This window comes from Marmota marmota, unplaced genomic scaffold (genome assembly GCF_001458135.2).
Source record: "Marmota marmota marmota unplaced genomic scaffold, marMar, whole genome shotgun sequence".
NCBI lineage: Eukaryota > Metazoa > Chordata > Mammalia > Rodentia > Sciuridae > Marmota > Marmota marmota.
In genome coordinates, this window is record NW_026000222.1 from 15,604,789 (window position 1) to 15,619,760 (window position 14,972).

Here is a 14,972-nt window from a genome sequence, read left to right on the forward strand (position 1 = left end):
ATTGATACTTGGCGACCTGATGTGATTGTGTAGTTTTCACAGATCAAAGCATCACATCAGAGAGAATATTGATAGTCATATCACATAAACAGTATCTTTGAATATTTTATAATTGTCTGACAAATGGGAATGAAGTATCCATCTGTTTAGAGTTGCTAACTAGCTAACTGCCTATACATGTGTATCTCAAATTACAGATTTCATGTGACCATAATTCCCTCTTTCTGGTCCTTTTCCTCTACTCTTCTGATATCCCTCTGATTTTCATGAGATGCCCCCAACCATTCTTCCCCTTTTCCTCTTTAGCTTCCACATATGAGAGAAAACATGACCTTTGAATTTCTGAATTTGGCTTATTTCACTTAACACATTTTTTTTTTTTTTGGTGGTGCTGGGGATTGAACCCAGGGCCTTGTGCATGTGAGGCAAGCACTCTACCAAATGAGCTATATTCCCAGCCCAGCTATTTCACTTAACATAATGTTCTCAAGTTCTATCCATTTTCCTACAAATTACACAATTTTGTACATCTTTATGACTGAATAAACTCCATTGTATGTATATACCACATTTTCTTTATCCATTCATCCACTGATGGACACCTAGGCTGGTGTTTGGCTACTTTGAATTGTGCTGCTATAAACATGGGCATGCATCTATCACTATAATAGGCTAACTTTAATTCTTCAGAATAAATATCAAGGAGTGGTATAGCTAGGTCATATGGTGATTCCATTCCTAGTTTTTTGAGGAATTTCTATGCTGATTTCCATAGTATTTATACTAATTTACAATTCCACTAACAAGTGTTTTTTTCTCCATATCATCTCCAGCTTTATTATTGTTTTCTTTCTTGATGAATGCCATTCTAATTGGAATGAGATTAAAAAAATCTCAGTGAAGTTTTTATTTCTGTTTTCCTGTTGCTGAAGATATTGAACATTTTTTCATATATTTGTTGGCCATTTGTATCTCTTCTTTTGAGAAGTGACCATTCATTAATTGAGTTATTGCCCATTCATTAATTGGATTTTTTTTTCTTTACTGTTAAGTTTCTGAGTTCTTTATGTAATTTTGGATATTAATCCTCTGTCAGAAGAGTAGCTAGCAAAAGTTTTCTCCCATCTGTAGGTTCTGGCTTCATATTTTTAATTATTTCCTTTGCATGCAGAAGCTTTTTAATTTGATACCATTCCATTTATTAATTCTTGATATTATTTCCTAAGCTTTCAGGGTCCTATTGAGAAATCATTGCCTGTGCCTATATGTTGGAGTGTTGACCCTACATTTTCTTTTATGAGTTGTATATTTTCTGGTCTAATTCCTAGGTCTTTGGTCCATTTTTAGGTGACTTTTGTGCATGGTAAGAAATAAGATCTAGTCTCATTCTTTTACATATGGATAACCAGTTTTCCCAGAACCATTTGTTAAAAAGGGTCTTACTATGCCAACTTTTCAAACTTTTTTTCATTAAATCCTCCTATAATCTTGATTTTATACAGGAGGAAATCAAGGTATAGACAAAACAAATAGGTTGGTCAAAATTACAAAACCCACATTCCTCATTCCAATATTTTAACTTTTGTAACTGAGGTGCCACTGTCAATAGTTCTACGTACTTTTTCTGCCAAGACATATAGCATAGATATTCACATTCTAGTAGTTGTACATAATTCGTGCCAAACTATTTACAATTCTACTGTTTTTCTTTTCTATAAAAAATAAAGTTAAAATATTGTCATATGCTGGGCACAGTGGTGCACACTTATAATCCAGGCAACTCAGGAGGCTGAGGCAGGAAGATTGCAAGTTTGAGGACAGTCTCAGCAACTTACCAAGGCCCTATTTCAAAGTAAAAAGTAAAAAGGGCTGGAGATGTGCCTCAAGTGGTAAAGCATCACTGGTTTCATTTTCCAGCACCATTAGAAAAAAAAAAAATTCAATCCAACTCTCTCATTTTGTAAAAGAGGAAACTGAGGTCAAGAGAAGTAAACTCGCCAGGGTAAGAGTGCTAGCTGAGACAGCCAAATATATAATGCAGATCTCTGACTCTTAACACCACCTACAATATAAGAATTTTTCTTATTTTATTTTATTTTTTAAACTGAATGGTGGCACACACACCTGTAGTACTAGCTATCTTGGGAAGCTAAGGCAAGAGGATCACTTGAATCCATAAATTTGAGGCCTGTCTAAGCAATATATCACTTGAATCCAAGAGTTTGAGGCCAGTCTAAGCAATACAATGAGATTCCCATCTTTTTTTGACTAAGCATTGAACCCAGCAACACTTTACCACTGAGCTAAGTCCCCAGCCCTTTTTATTTTTAGCACGGTTTCACTAATTGCTTAGACCCTCACTAAGTTGCTGATGCTGGCATTAAACTTGTAATCCTCTTGCCTCAGCCTCCTCAGTTGCTGGAATTATAGGTATGTGCCATGTGCCTGGCTCAAAAAAATACCCATTTTTTCAATTATAAAGTACTGTAGTTTTTTTTTTTTTTAAGTTCATAGTTTTTTTTTGCTTGTTTTGTTTTTTAAAGCAATAAGCTTACAGAAAAGTATAAAATGAATAGAAGTCCCAACTTTCCTTCTACCCTCTATTCCCATTTCATTGCCTAGGGGTAAGCACCATTAACAGTTTCTTGTGTGTCTTTTCAAAAAATGAATCTCTCATATTGAAGCTTTCCTTTGTATAATTTAGTTAATAGAATCATGTATGTATTTTAGCAAGTCCTTAAGTTGGCAAAGCTGAAAGTACCATGTTGATGTTCTTGTTAGGTACAGCTCACCTGTTTTCCAGATCCGGCATGCTTAGGTTTCTAGCAGCAAAGCACATTTTGAGAGGGATGACCTTCCTGTCCTTGGTGCTGTTCTGGTGTTTCGGAGAACCAGAGTCCTCACTGCCACTAAAGCTTGGTGACTGGGGAGCTGCACCCTCCCATGGCAGATCTGATACTAAGGATGGCTTCTTGATATATGGTGTTACTTCTCGGATGAATTTTACTATAAACAAATATCAAAGAAGAATTTTAGTATTTTTATTTCCTATGAAAAATAAGAACCAAATTACACTTTTTTTCTGCCAAGACATAGTATAGATGTTCACATGTTGATGAGTATAACCAAAGTTATGCATAATTCCTTCCTCACTACTGTTCTCACACTGTTTTTCTCTTCTCTAAAAAGAATACTACATGGCAAGTTAGTAATATCATCATAGGAATAACCTTGATGATATATCACATATAGGCAATATCTAGAACAAAGTATAAAACAAAGGTCAAGAGCCATGAATCTCCTTGAGATAGATTCAGTGCCTCCTATGACAGTAACGTGTAGCTTTAGACTTAACATTTATAGACTTCTCAATGCTTTCACCCATTGGTTCACTATCTATTGAAGCCCAAATGAGACAAATTTAATCTCTCTTCCACATGAGAATCTTTCAAATATCTGAAAGACAGATTATATCTCTCCCTTCTCTGTACTAATCTAAGTATATCAAGTTCAATTCAATTCAGTCAACATCATCTACTAAGAGCCAGGAATTAGGTAGTCATCAAAGAAGTATCTAAGAAGAAAGGAAGCATGGATTCTGCTTAGAAGGAATGCCCAGTCTACTGGGGAACAATTATGTAAAACAAACAAATCATTGCAGTTCTGAAAAAAATAGACACAAAAATTAAATATAGGGGCTGGGGTTATGGCTTAGCAGTAGAGCACTCGCCTCGCATGTGCAATGCAAGGCCCTGGGTTCGATCCTCAGCACCACATATAAATAAATAAATAAAATAAAGGTATTGTGTACAATTACAAAAAAATAAGTATAAATAAAATATATTCAAGATAAACACAAAGCAGACACAACTGATCACCTTGCTTATTCAAAATACCCTATTTCCATGAAAGTAGCCCCAAATTAAAATATGGCTTTTAGTAGATAGGAAACTTTTTTCTTTTTTTGGTACCAGAAACTGAACCCAGAGGGACTTAACCACTGAGCAACATCCTCGGTCCTTTTATTTTTGAGACAGGGTCTCACTTAAATTACATAGGGCCTTGCTAAATTGCTGAGGATGGTCTTGAACTTGCAAACTTCCAGAGTCACTGGGATTAATGGTGTGCCCCACCGTGCTCCAATAGGAAACTTTTTTCTTTTTTAAGTTCAGTTTTAGGACTCATAAAATACTTCTTTTATTTCAGTCACGACTGTCAATTTTTTTAAACATTTTTTATTTTTTGGAAGTAGTTGGAAACAATACCTTTATTTTATTTATTTATTTTTATGTGGTGCTGAGGATTGAACCTAGGGCCTCGCATGTGCTAGACGAGCACTCTACCGCTGAGCCACAACTCCAGCCCTGACATGTCATTTTTGAGGCACAGTATTCTTGTTTTTAAAAAGTAGATAAACTGAAGATCACTAAAACCTTAACAGTTGAGGAGGCTGAGGCAGGAGGATCGCAAGTTCAAAGCCAGCCTCAGTAACAACGAGATGCTATGCAACTCAGTGAGACCCTGTCTCTAAATAAAATACACAACAGGACTGGGTATGTGGCTCAGTGGTTGAGTACCCCGAGTTCAATTCCTGGTACTGCCCCCACCCCCAAAAAATAAAATAGTTGAAATTCCAGCTACGTTGTCATGAACTGAAATCGAATTCCATGCTTGTGTAAGTTTATAGGATTGAACCCAACTACTGGGTGTAATTATAAAACTCTAATAAAAAAATTCCAACTACTTGGAAGGCTGATAGAGTAAGATTACAAAGTTTGAGGCCAGACTTAGCAATATCCATTAGACTCAGCAACTTAGTGAAACCCTGCCTCAAAATCAAAATAAAAAGGATTGAGGATGTAGCTCAGTGGTAAAGTACCCCTAGGTTCCACCTCCAGTACCAAAGAAATAAAATAATTAATTAAAAATTTTTTTATTTATATGCAGTGCTGAGAATAGAACCCAGTGCCTCACTCATGCTAGGAAAGTGCTCTACCACTCAGCTATAACCACTGCCCTAGTTAATTAAAAAAAAAAAAACAACAAACAGAAAAAAAAAAAAAGGCTGGAGGTTTTATGGTAGAATATTCCTGGGTTTAATCCCTAGTACCATAAGAAAAAAAAGTTGAATGTGAATAAATCTATCATCATTACCTCTGTTGATATAATACATGTTATATCATTATTCTACTTCTTTCAAATTCCAATGTGATAGATCATTAGAGTAGCATCATAGTTACTGAAAACCTAAATAGATCATTGTCAATGCTTATCAATATCAAAATACCTAGTATTAATTATTTTGTAGCATTAAAAGTTATAAACCTGTGAAATTTTACTATTAAATAGATTAGTATATATGAAAAATAACTAGATGTTTCTAAAAACCTACCTAACAACTATCCTTAAAAACTGTTTCTCTTTTGAATAGGTAATATAGGTTAAATATCCCTTATCAGAAATGCTTGGGAACAGAAGTGTTTCTGATTTTGGAATATTTCCATATACATAATAAAATATCTTGGGGATGAGACTCAAATCTAAACACAAAATTAATTTAGGTTTCATATACATTACATACATAGCTTAAAGGTAATTTTATTTACAACAGTTTAAATATACCTGCATTTTGATTGTCACATGAAAAGGTGGAATTTTCTCCTGTGGTATCATGTCTGAGCTCAAAAAGCTTCAGATTTTGGAATGTTTCGGATTTTGGATCTTTGGATGAAGGAAGATCAAGCTATACATGCTCACAAAACAAAACTCAAAACTTCAGCCCACTTCTGAAGGCAACCACTGTGTTAGCTAGATATGCTAAGCATATGTAAAAATAAGACATACATTTGTGCATCTCTATATGATGTACACATATTTCACACAGTGGCAATATATAATATATGCTCATTGTTTTCCATCTTGCTTTTTATATTTTATGATATTGACAATACTGTTCCCTATTTTTCTTTGTCTTTTATGACCAGTCAACAGCTCTACCACACTGTGTGGTGATGGAGACATCTTTGGAATTAGACGTGGTTCAAATTCTAACTACACTTGTCTACTTTAAACCTTTGTGACCTCACTTGACTGTTCTGAGGTCCCTTAATAAGCAAAAGTTCTAGGCACACACTAAATATTCAATAATTAGTAGGTGGCTTTCTTTTCCCTTCCCTGACTTGAGCAGGGGTGCAGCCAGTATATCCCTTGAGCAGCTGACTTGGGCTTTTCAATACATAATTTAATCCTGTGCTTTCAATAGATTATTTTGTTTACTTATTTATTTTTTTTTAAGTGGTGCTGAGGATCAAACCCTGGGCCTCCCACGTGCTAGGCAAGCGCTCTACTGCTGAGTCACACAATGGATTATTAGATCACAAGAACTTGGCAGAAATTCCTAAGGTTTCTAATGCTTTTTGAACATTTAAGGCACTATATCAACTATTGGGCTATCAACTGGGAAAAATAAATACATTCTAAATGTCTATTCTAGAGTATTACAGTGATTAGAAAAGAACCTTTAGGGGTTGGAGATGTAGCTCAATGTGTGAAGTCCTGGGTTTAATCCCCAGAACATGGGGGCTGGGGGAAGGAAAAAAAAAAAAAAGAAGGAAGAGCTGGGTGCAGTGGTGCATGCTTGTAATCCCAGCAGCTCAGGAGGCTGAGACAGGAGAATCTCAGGTTCAAAACCAGCCTCAGCAACTTAGTGGGGTGTTAAGAAACTCGGTGAGACCCAGTCTCTAAATAAAATACAGAAAAGGGTTGGGAATGTGGCTAAGTGGTTAAGTGGCCCTGAGTTCAATCCCCAGTACCAGAAAAAATAAAATTTAAAAAAAGGAGAGGGAAGGAGGATGAGAAGGAGTAGAGAGAGGAGAGGGAAGAAGAAAAGGGAAAGAAGAAGCAGGGGAAGAGGAAAAAGAAGAAGAGGAAGGCTTCCTCTCATCCTGAAAGTGTCACCTCTCCTAGTTAGAATGACAAAAATATACATGTACTGTACACATACTTGAAAAGATGCTAAGAAGCACTTTTATCAAAATAGTGAAGTGTTTAAAGATAAATATAGGATTACATTTTAAAAGTATAGTCCTATATATTTGAAATTTTGTGTTTACATTATTTATTTATACCAGTGATTGAACCCAGGAGCACTTAACCACTGAGCCACATTCCCAGCCTGTTTTATATTTTGAGACAGGGCCTCGCTAAGTTATTGTGGCTGCTTTTAACTTGTGAGGTTCCTGCCTCAGTCTCCTAAGTGGCTGGGATTACAGGAATGTGCCACTGTACCCAGCTGGGTATATTATTTATTAAAAAAAAAATTAAGAAATGAAGAAAACTTATTCTGAAATCTTTTAAACTTTAAGTGTGGAAGCTGCCATAAACTGAAATCTTGTTTGGCCTTCAAAAATTTTAATGTACTGGATGAGCTCCCTGATCCAACTGATTCAAGTTCTAATGAATAAGGTTACAAGGAGTTCCATGTCTGAGACATTAGACAGCATCTGATTTTAAAATGCATGCTGTTTATGTGGCTTTTTAAAGTTTATCCTGAAAATCCTTCATAGTGTAGATCCAGGCTATGGTTAAGTATACACATTTAGGTATACATTACCTACCCTCATAAAAACCAGCCTCATATAATCATTATTTTCTTCTTTTAATATTTTTAGCAGAATACCTTTATTTTATTTATGTTTATATGATGCTGAGGGTTGAACGAAGTGCCTCGTATGTGTGAGGAAAGTGCTCTACCACTGAGCTACAACCCCAGCCCAGCCCCATTTTCATCTTTATCTCTTATTGTTTTCTTTTCTTTCTTTCTTTCTTTTTTTTTTTTTCGGGGGGGGGCTGGGTACCAGAGACCAGAGATTGAACCCAGGGCACTTAGTCTCTGAGCCACATCCCAGCCCTTTTTTTGAGTTTTTATAATTTTATTTTATTTTATTTTTTTGGTACTGGCAATTGAACTCAGGGGCACTCAACCACTGAGCTACAACCCCAGCCCATTTTTTTTTTTTTTTTTTAGAGACAGGGTCTCACTGAGTTGTTTAGCACCTCACCATTGCTGAGGCTGGCTTTGAATTCGCAATCCTCCTGTCTCAGCCTTCTGCAGGCATGCATCACCACACCCAGATCTTATTATTTTCTTAACCCAGTTGGGATCTTTACTTTAAGTTTAAGTGAAACTACACAGGTCAAACAATGTGGGGTGCCATTACTCCTTTTGCTTTTGCAAGCAAGCTTGTTTCTGGGTTACCTCAAGGCAGAAGATGTGGCTTTGCATTCTACACAGGAATGAATTATGCTGACATCACTGTTAAAAGTATTCTCCCAAGAAGTTTTCTCCTCAATCTCATCCCAAGCTCCCCACACCCCAATCAGCAATTTGATAGATAGCCACCAAAAACATTAGGGAGGAATTACTTTACTTTCAGTAAAAAGCCTTTTACATTCTCAATTTGCAGGTTTTTTTCAGTTCAAGTCTCTTAGCCAATTGGGTTTTGAGCAGACTGCATTCTAGGACTTGGTGATATGAAGCTTGAAAGGATTCCGAGTGCCTCTAATTTTACTATGCTTCAATTTAAAGTTATACAACATGGGCTGGGGTTGTGGCTCAGTGGGAGATCACTTGCCTTGCATGTGTGAGGCCCTGTGTTTGATCCTCAGCACCATATGAAAGAAAGAAAGAAAAGAAAGAAAGAAAGAAAGAAAGAAAGAAAGAAAGAAAGAAAGAAAGAAAGAAAGAAAGGAAGAAAGAAAGAAATATTGTGTCCATCTACAACTAAAAAAATGTTAAAAAATAAATAAAGTTACATAACACATTCTCCAATTTATTGAACTCCCACTGTGTACCATGAGCTCTTCAGGCACTCAGGACACACCAGTGGAAAAAACCTGCAAAGCCCAAACAAATATAAAGTCCAATCAATAATGCAATTAATAAGTTAATGATATTCTAGAGAAATGAAAACATGTTCAAACAAAAGCCTGTACAGAAATGTTTTTAGCAGCTCTATTCATAAGTTACAAAACTGGAAACAACCTATATTTCTTCCAATGTGTAAGTGAATAAACTTAGAGCTCTAAAACAGAATACTATCAGCAATGAAAAGTAATGAACTATTGATGATACATCAGCAACTTTGATGAATCTTAAAGGTATTATGCTGAATGAAAGAAGCCAGTGTCAAAAGGTTATATAATTCATGATTCCATTACTGAAAAGATATAACTATGTGAGGAAGAACAGATCAGTGGTTTCCAGGACTGGTGGGCAGATATAATTATAAAGGTATAACATCACAGTTTTTTCCAAGTGATGAAAATGACCTGTGTCATGATTGTGATGAGGGATATAAGAATTTATACATGTGTCAGAATGCACAGAACTGAAGCCAGCACAGTGTGCATACCTATAGTCCCAGCAATGTGGAAGCAGGAGGATCACAAGTTCAAGCGAGCCTGGACAACTTTGTAAGACCCTATATCAAAATAAAAATGAAGAGAGATAGGGGTGTAGCTCAATGGTAAAGTGTCTCTGGGTTTAATCCTTAGTATCCCCCAAAATAAAATTCACAGAACTATATACCTTAAGGGGAAAATGGTAATTTTACTGTTTAATCATGTTATGGTTTGGATATGAAGTATTCCCCAAAAGCTCCTGTGTTGATGTAGGAATGTTTGGTGGTCAAATTAGATTGTAAGAACTGTAACCTAATCAATCTATCCTAGTTTGAATGTACTGACTGGTTAACTGAAGGCAAGTGGGGCATGGCTAGAGGAGGTGGGTCAATGGGGGCATGCCCTGGAAGGGTTCATCTTCCTTGTGGCTCCTTTATTTCCCTTTTTTCCATTACCTCTGCTTTCTGGCTTCCATGAATAGAATAGTGCTCTTCCACCACACCCTTCCGCCATTATGTTATGCTTTATCTTGGGCCCAGAGCAAAAGACTTGGCCGACCACAGATTAAACCTCTGAAACTGTGAGCCAAAATAAACCTTCTTCCCTCTAGTGAGAGTGCTACTGCTTGAGTCACATCCCCAGCCCTTTAAGTTGTTCTTGTTGGGTATTTTGGTCACAGTGATGCCAAGCTAACACAGATAATTACAAAAATTTTAAAAATAAATAAATTATATAGTAATGTTACAAGACGTTAAGTATTAGGGAAAAAAGAAAGTAAGTAAGGGAAGGGTAAATCAGGAGTGAAAAGGGTCAGTTTGCTATTTTAAATATCATGGTTAGGGTAAGTCTAATTAAGAAGACTTTTCAACAAAGTCTTGAAGGAGGTGCAGGAGTTGGTGAAGTGGATATTTGAAAAAGCATTCCAGGCTGGAGTTGTAGCTCAGTGGTAGAGCACTTGCCTGGCATGTGTGAGGCCCTGGGTTCAATCCCCAGCACCACATAAAACTAAATAAACAAAATAAAAGCATTGTCCATCTACAACTAAAAATATTTTAAAAAAAGAAGAAGAAGAAAAAGCATTCCAGCCAGAGTTGCAGTGTTAAAGTAGTAAGGAAAACCAGTATGACTGAAGCAGGGTAAGTAAGAGGGTCAGAGTAGAAAGTAAAGTCACAAACGTAATGTAAGTAGGGCCTTTTAAGTCATTGTAAGAATTCTGAATTTTATTCTTTTTTAATTTTTTTTTTTTTTTTTTGGTACTGGGGATTTAACCCAGGAATGCTTTACCACTTTATCACTGAATTACATCCCCAGCCATTTTAATTTTTTTATTTTTAAGCTGGGGATGGTAGTACATGCCTGTTATCTCAGTAGCTCAGGAGGATGTAAGCTACTGGGACTCTGTCTCAAAATAAAAAATTAAAAGGGGCTGGGGATGTGGCTAAGTGGTTAAGCACCTCTGGGTTCAATTCCTGGTACAGGTCTCCCTAAGTTGCTTAGGGCCTTCCTAAGTCACTGAGGCTGATCTTGAACTTTTTTGATTCTCTTGTCTCAGCCTCCCAAATGCTGGGATTACAGGCGTATGTCACGATGCCCAGCCTCTGGATTTTATTCTGAAATGGGAGGCCATTGGCAGGTGTTCTGTGTGACTACTGTGTTGAAAACAGTGAAAGAAGGCAAGGAAGTAGTGAAGACCAGTTGCGAGGTTATCAGAGTTGAGGTGATAGGAGTTGGAGGGTGACAGGAATGGAGGTGCTAAGAGTTAAGCAGGGGGGATATGAAGGGCAGCAGAATAAAATAGACATTATCATTGCTGTAAGTATATAGGTGACTGTATGACCAATGTGATTCTGCAACCTGTACAATCAGAAAAATGAGAAAGTATACCCCGTTTGATTCAAATATATGAATTGTCAAGATCATTGTACTGTCATGTGTAACTAATAAAAAAAAAAAGAGTTAAGCAGATTCTATGATTCTATTGCAGGTAGATCTACTTAGATGTCTCAACAGGTTGGATAAGGGGGTTGAGTGTCAAAAAGGAGTCAAGGACGATTTCAAGATTTTTGTCCTGAACAAATGAAAGGATAGTGTTGCTACTGACAGATTTAGGAGAAAGATCAGGAACTTGAGATATACATTAGATAATCAAGTCTCACATACACTAAACATGACTCTACAGTCCAGGAAACAGGTCTGGGCTAGAGACATATATGTGAGAACTATTAGCAATGGTTGATGTTTAAAGATATGAAACTAGATCAGATCATTGTCTTTCTCAAGGTCCCCACAGGAAACGTAGAGAATAAGGTTTAATAAAAAGACAATTTATAAAGGTGGGGGCAGAGTACAGGGAAACCACAAGGGGAAAATAGCATGGTACCACAAGACTATTAACAAGAGTGGTTGTTTCTACACCCAGAACTGAAGGGAGTAAGAGATGAAGTTACACCAGACCTACAAGAAAGATCTGTAGAGACTCACTTGAAAGAAGCAGGGACCTTCAGTCACTTAAGCCAAACTAAGGTGACTTGATACATTAGGAGTTGAAGGGATAACTACTCCAACACCACTCTAACCTCCATTTTTCTGCCCAGTATCCTGCTGGGGCTCCACACTGGCCCAATGCAGCAAAAACTGAAGACCTGGAAAGCCTGTCAAAATGATCAATTCAGGGCAGCCTCCTGGGGCAGAGAACAGGTAGGTAGAGGAACAGAAGTTGACCTAGAGAGGCAAATGGAAGACTCCAGCAAAGTCACCAAGGACATGAGCATGGACCATAAAGAGGGCATTCTACTGCTAGAAGGCTCGGAAGAAGAGAAGGAATGCCAGAAGAGACAGGTAGGGAGGCACAATCTCACAAGAGATAAGGAATCCATAGAAATACTAGTCTAAAATATTACCAAGTTTACCCAAACTGGGAAAGCCCTGTCTTGACCTGACTAACCCTGACATGGCTCCTCCTTCTCTTTGTCATTCCTTGAGAAAAAAACAAAACAAAATAAACAAACAAACAAAAAACCCCAAAAACCAACTAGGTCAAGTTTGATGTTTCTATTTCTTCTTTCACTACTTAATCTCTTTCTGAATCTGTCTGTACTCACCAGTGTTTTCTTACCCAAACCAAAGATTCTTCAATCTTTATGCTTGATCACTTCAATATCTATGACAATGTACAACTCTACAGATTGCTTTTTAGTCCTCTTTCCCAGACATTTAATTTTTATTGCTTCTTTTCTCCTTCTATCCCTTCTACACGATGTGGGTATAGGTTCTGATTTTAGCAGTTTCTTCTCACTTTATCCTCTTGTCTCTGGCAACTTTCAATCCTAGATTTCTGGAACCATTATCTCTCCTTGGCCCCAATTCCTTCTAACTGGGTGCTCTTCCAATCCTTTCAACATAGCCAAATGTGAATTAATCTTCATTATCCTTAATCCCCTCATCCTGTGTGAACTGTTTTAGTTATCCAGCATTAGCATCAACATCTTTCTAGTCACTAAGAATCTGAATGAGTGGTATGGTAAGCTTAATATAAGGTAATCTGTATTTTATTAAAGGTTGTCCAGGTGGTTGATTTTCATGCTTACTCAAGATTGGGAACTGCTTCTCAAAAACTTACAGAACCTCAGCATTATTCTTTTTAATGCTGAGTAATGGATAGGGAAACTTTGGTATATATAGACAATGGAACATTACTCAGCATTAAAAGAATAAAATCATGGCATTTGCAAGTAAATGGAAGAAGTTGGAGAATATAATGCTAAGTGAAGTAAGACAACCCAAAAAAACAAAGGCCAAATGTTTTCTCTGATATGACAGTGCTGATTCATAATGGTGATGGGAACATGAAAGGAATGGAGAAACTTTAGATAGGGAAGGAGGGCAAGGGAGGGGGCAAAAGGGTAGGAATGACAGTAGAATGAGTTAAACATCATTACCCTAAGTACATGTATGAAGACACGAATGATGCAAAAACACTTTGTGTAAAACCAGTGACTTAAAAAATTGTGCTCTATATGTGTAATATGAAACAAATTGCATATTCTGCCATCATGTATGTATTAGAATAAGTAAATAATGTAATAAAGAAAAAAAGTGGGGTAGGGGTGTAGCTCAGAGGTATAGAACTTGCCTAGCATGTGTGAAACCCTAGGTTTAATCTCCAGTACCTACCCCCGACCCCAGGAAATGCAGTCCAAACTCTTTTTAGTGTAAATTACTCTTTTCAGTCAATTCTGTCTTATCTTCTTACTACTTAAACTCTTTGCAAAGGAAAACCCCTAAAAAATTTCAAGGATAAGTACTGGCCACCACAAGTCACTGAATTACTTGTAGAAAGGTATATTCTGAATTTTCCTAGGTGTGTCCTTACTCTTATTCCTTATTTCTATGAGTCCAAATCTTACACATTTTCCAAAGCACACCTCAAATTCTACATCATCTGTTAATCCTAACGCAAAAGTAGTAGGAACTTACTAAGATCTAATTGGGCAAGCCAATAATTTCATATATCCAATAGGACTGCATCCATACAACTCTAAACAAAGTTGAAGAAAATGTACATAGCAGGTTCAAACTCACAATTCTATGTTATTTGAAGAAACTTAGCACAGCAGCTGATGTGCTTCTGATATTGGTCAGACGAGACATTTCCTCATTATAGGCCTAAAAGTAGAGAAGAAAATTCCTAGTACTATGTTATTAGCCCTGCAGAAACAACAGTTTGAAGCTGTCATTTTATTTTTTTTATTTTTTATTTTTAAAGAGAGAGAGAGAGCGAGAGAGAGAATTTTAATATTTATTTATTTTTTAGTTTTCGGCGGACACAACATCTTTGTTTGTATGTGGTGCTGAGGATTGAACCCGGGCCGCACGCACGCCAGGCGAGCGCGCTACCGCTTGAGCCACATCCCCAGCCCTGAAGCTGTCATTTTAGTACGAGAGTTTTCTGATTTATTTCTTCCAGCCCCCTTTCTTCCTTTCCGTTCTTTTTCTTTTAAAGAGAGAGTGAGAGAGGAGAGAGAGATCTGAGCGCGGATACAACATCTTTGTTTTGTATGTGGCGCTGAGGATCGAACCCGGGCCGCACGCATGCCAGGCGAGCGCGCTACCGCTTGAGCCACATCCCCAGCCCTAGTTCTTTTTCTTCTAGGTCCCATTAATGGTACTCTCACAGATATCCTTAAGGTTATTTATGAAGATTAAAGTCTCAGAAAAACTTTACCTTTCTCTGTGCAGAGGCTACTGAGAAAAGTTTGGACACGATGTCATACATGCTTTTTTTTTTTTAGACACATGGGTGTACACATATGGGTTTTGAGATACTATTTAAAATTTATTGCTTAGATAGGCACAGTGGCACATGCCTGTAATACCAGCGCCTAGGGAGGCTGAGGCAGAGGATCAAGAGTTCAAAGTCAGACTCAGCAAAAAGAAGGTGCTAAGAAACTCAGTGACAGAGACCTTGTCTCTACACAAAATACAAAATAGGACTGGGGTGGGGGGGATGGCTTAGTGGTCGAGTGCCCCTCAGTTCAATCTCTGGTACCAAAAAAAAAAAAAAAAAAAAA

The 14,972-nt window shown here is 37.2% G+C and overlaps 1 protein-coding gene across 1 annotated transcript in view; it reads right to left on the minus strand.

Annotated features, from left to right (window-relative positions):
• Positions 1-14,972, minus strand: part of Sntb2 (syntrophin beta 2) — a 90,158-nt gene that overhangs the window by 38,960 nt on the left and 36,226 nt on the right. Inside the window, exon 3 of the mRNA XM_015496311.2 lies at positions 2,793-3,006. Within this exon, the coding sequence (XP_015351797.1) occupies positions 2,793-3,006 (214 nt within the window). The remainder of the gene's footprint in view (positions 1-2,792; positions 3,007-14,972) is intronic.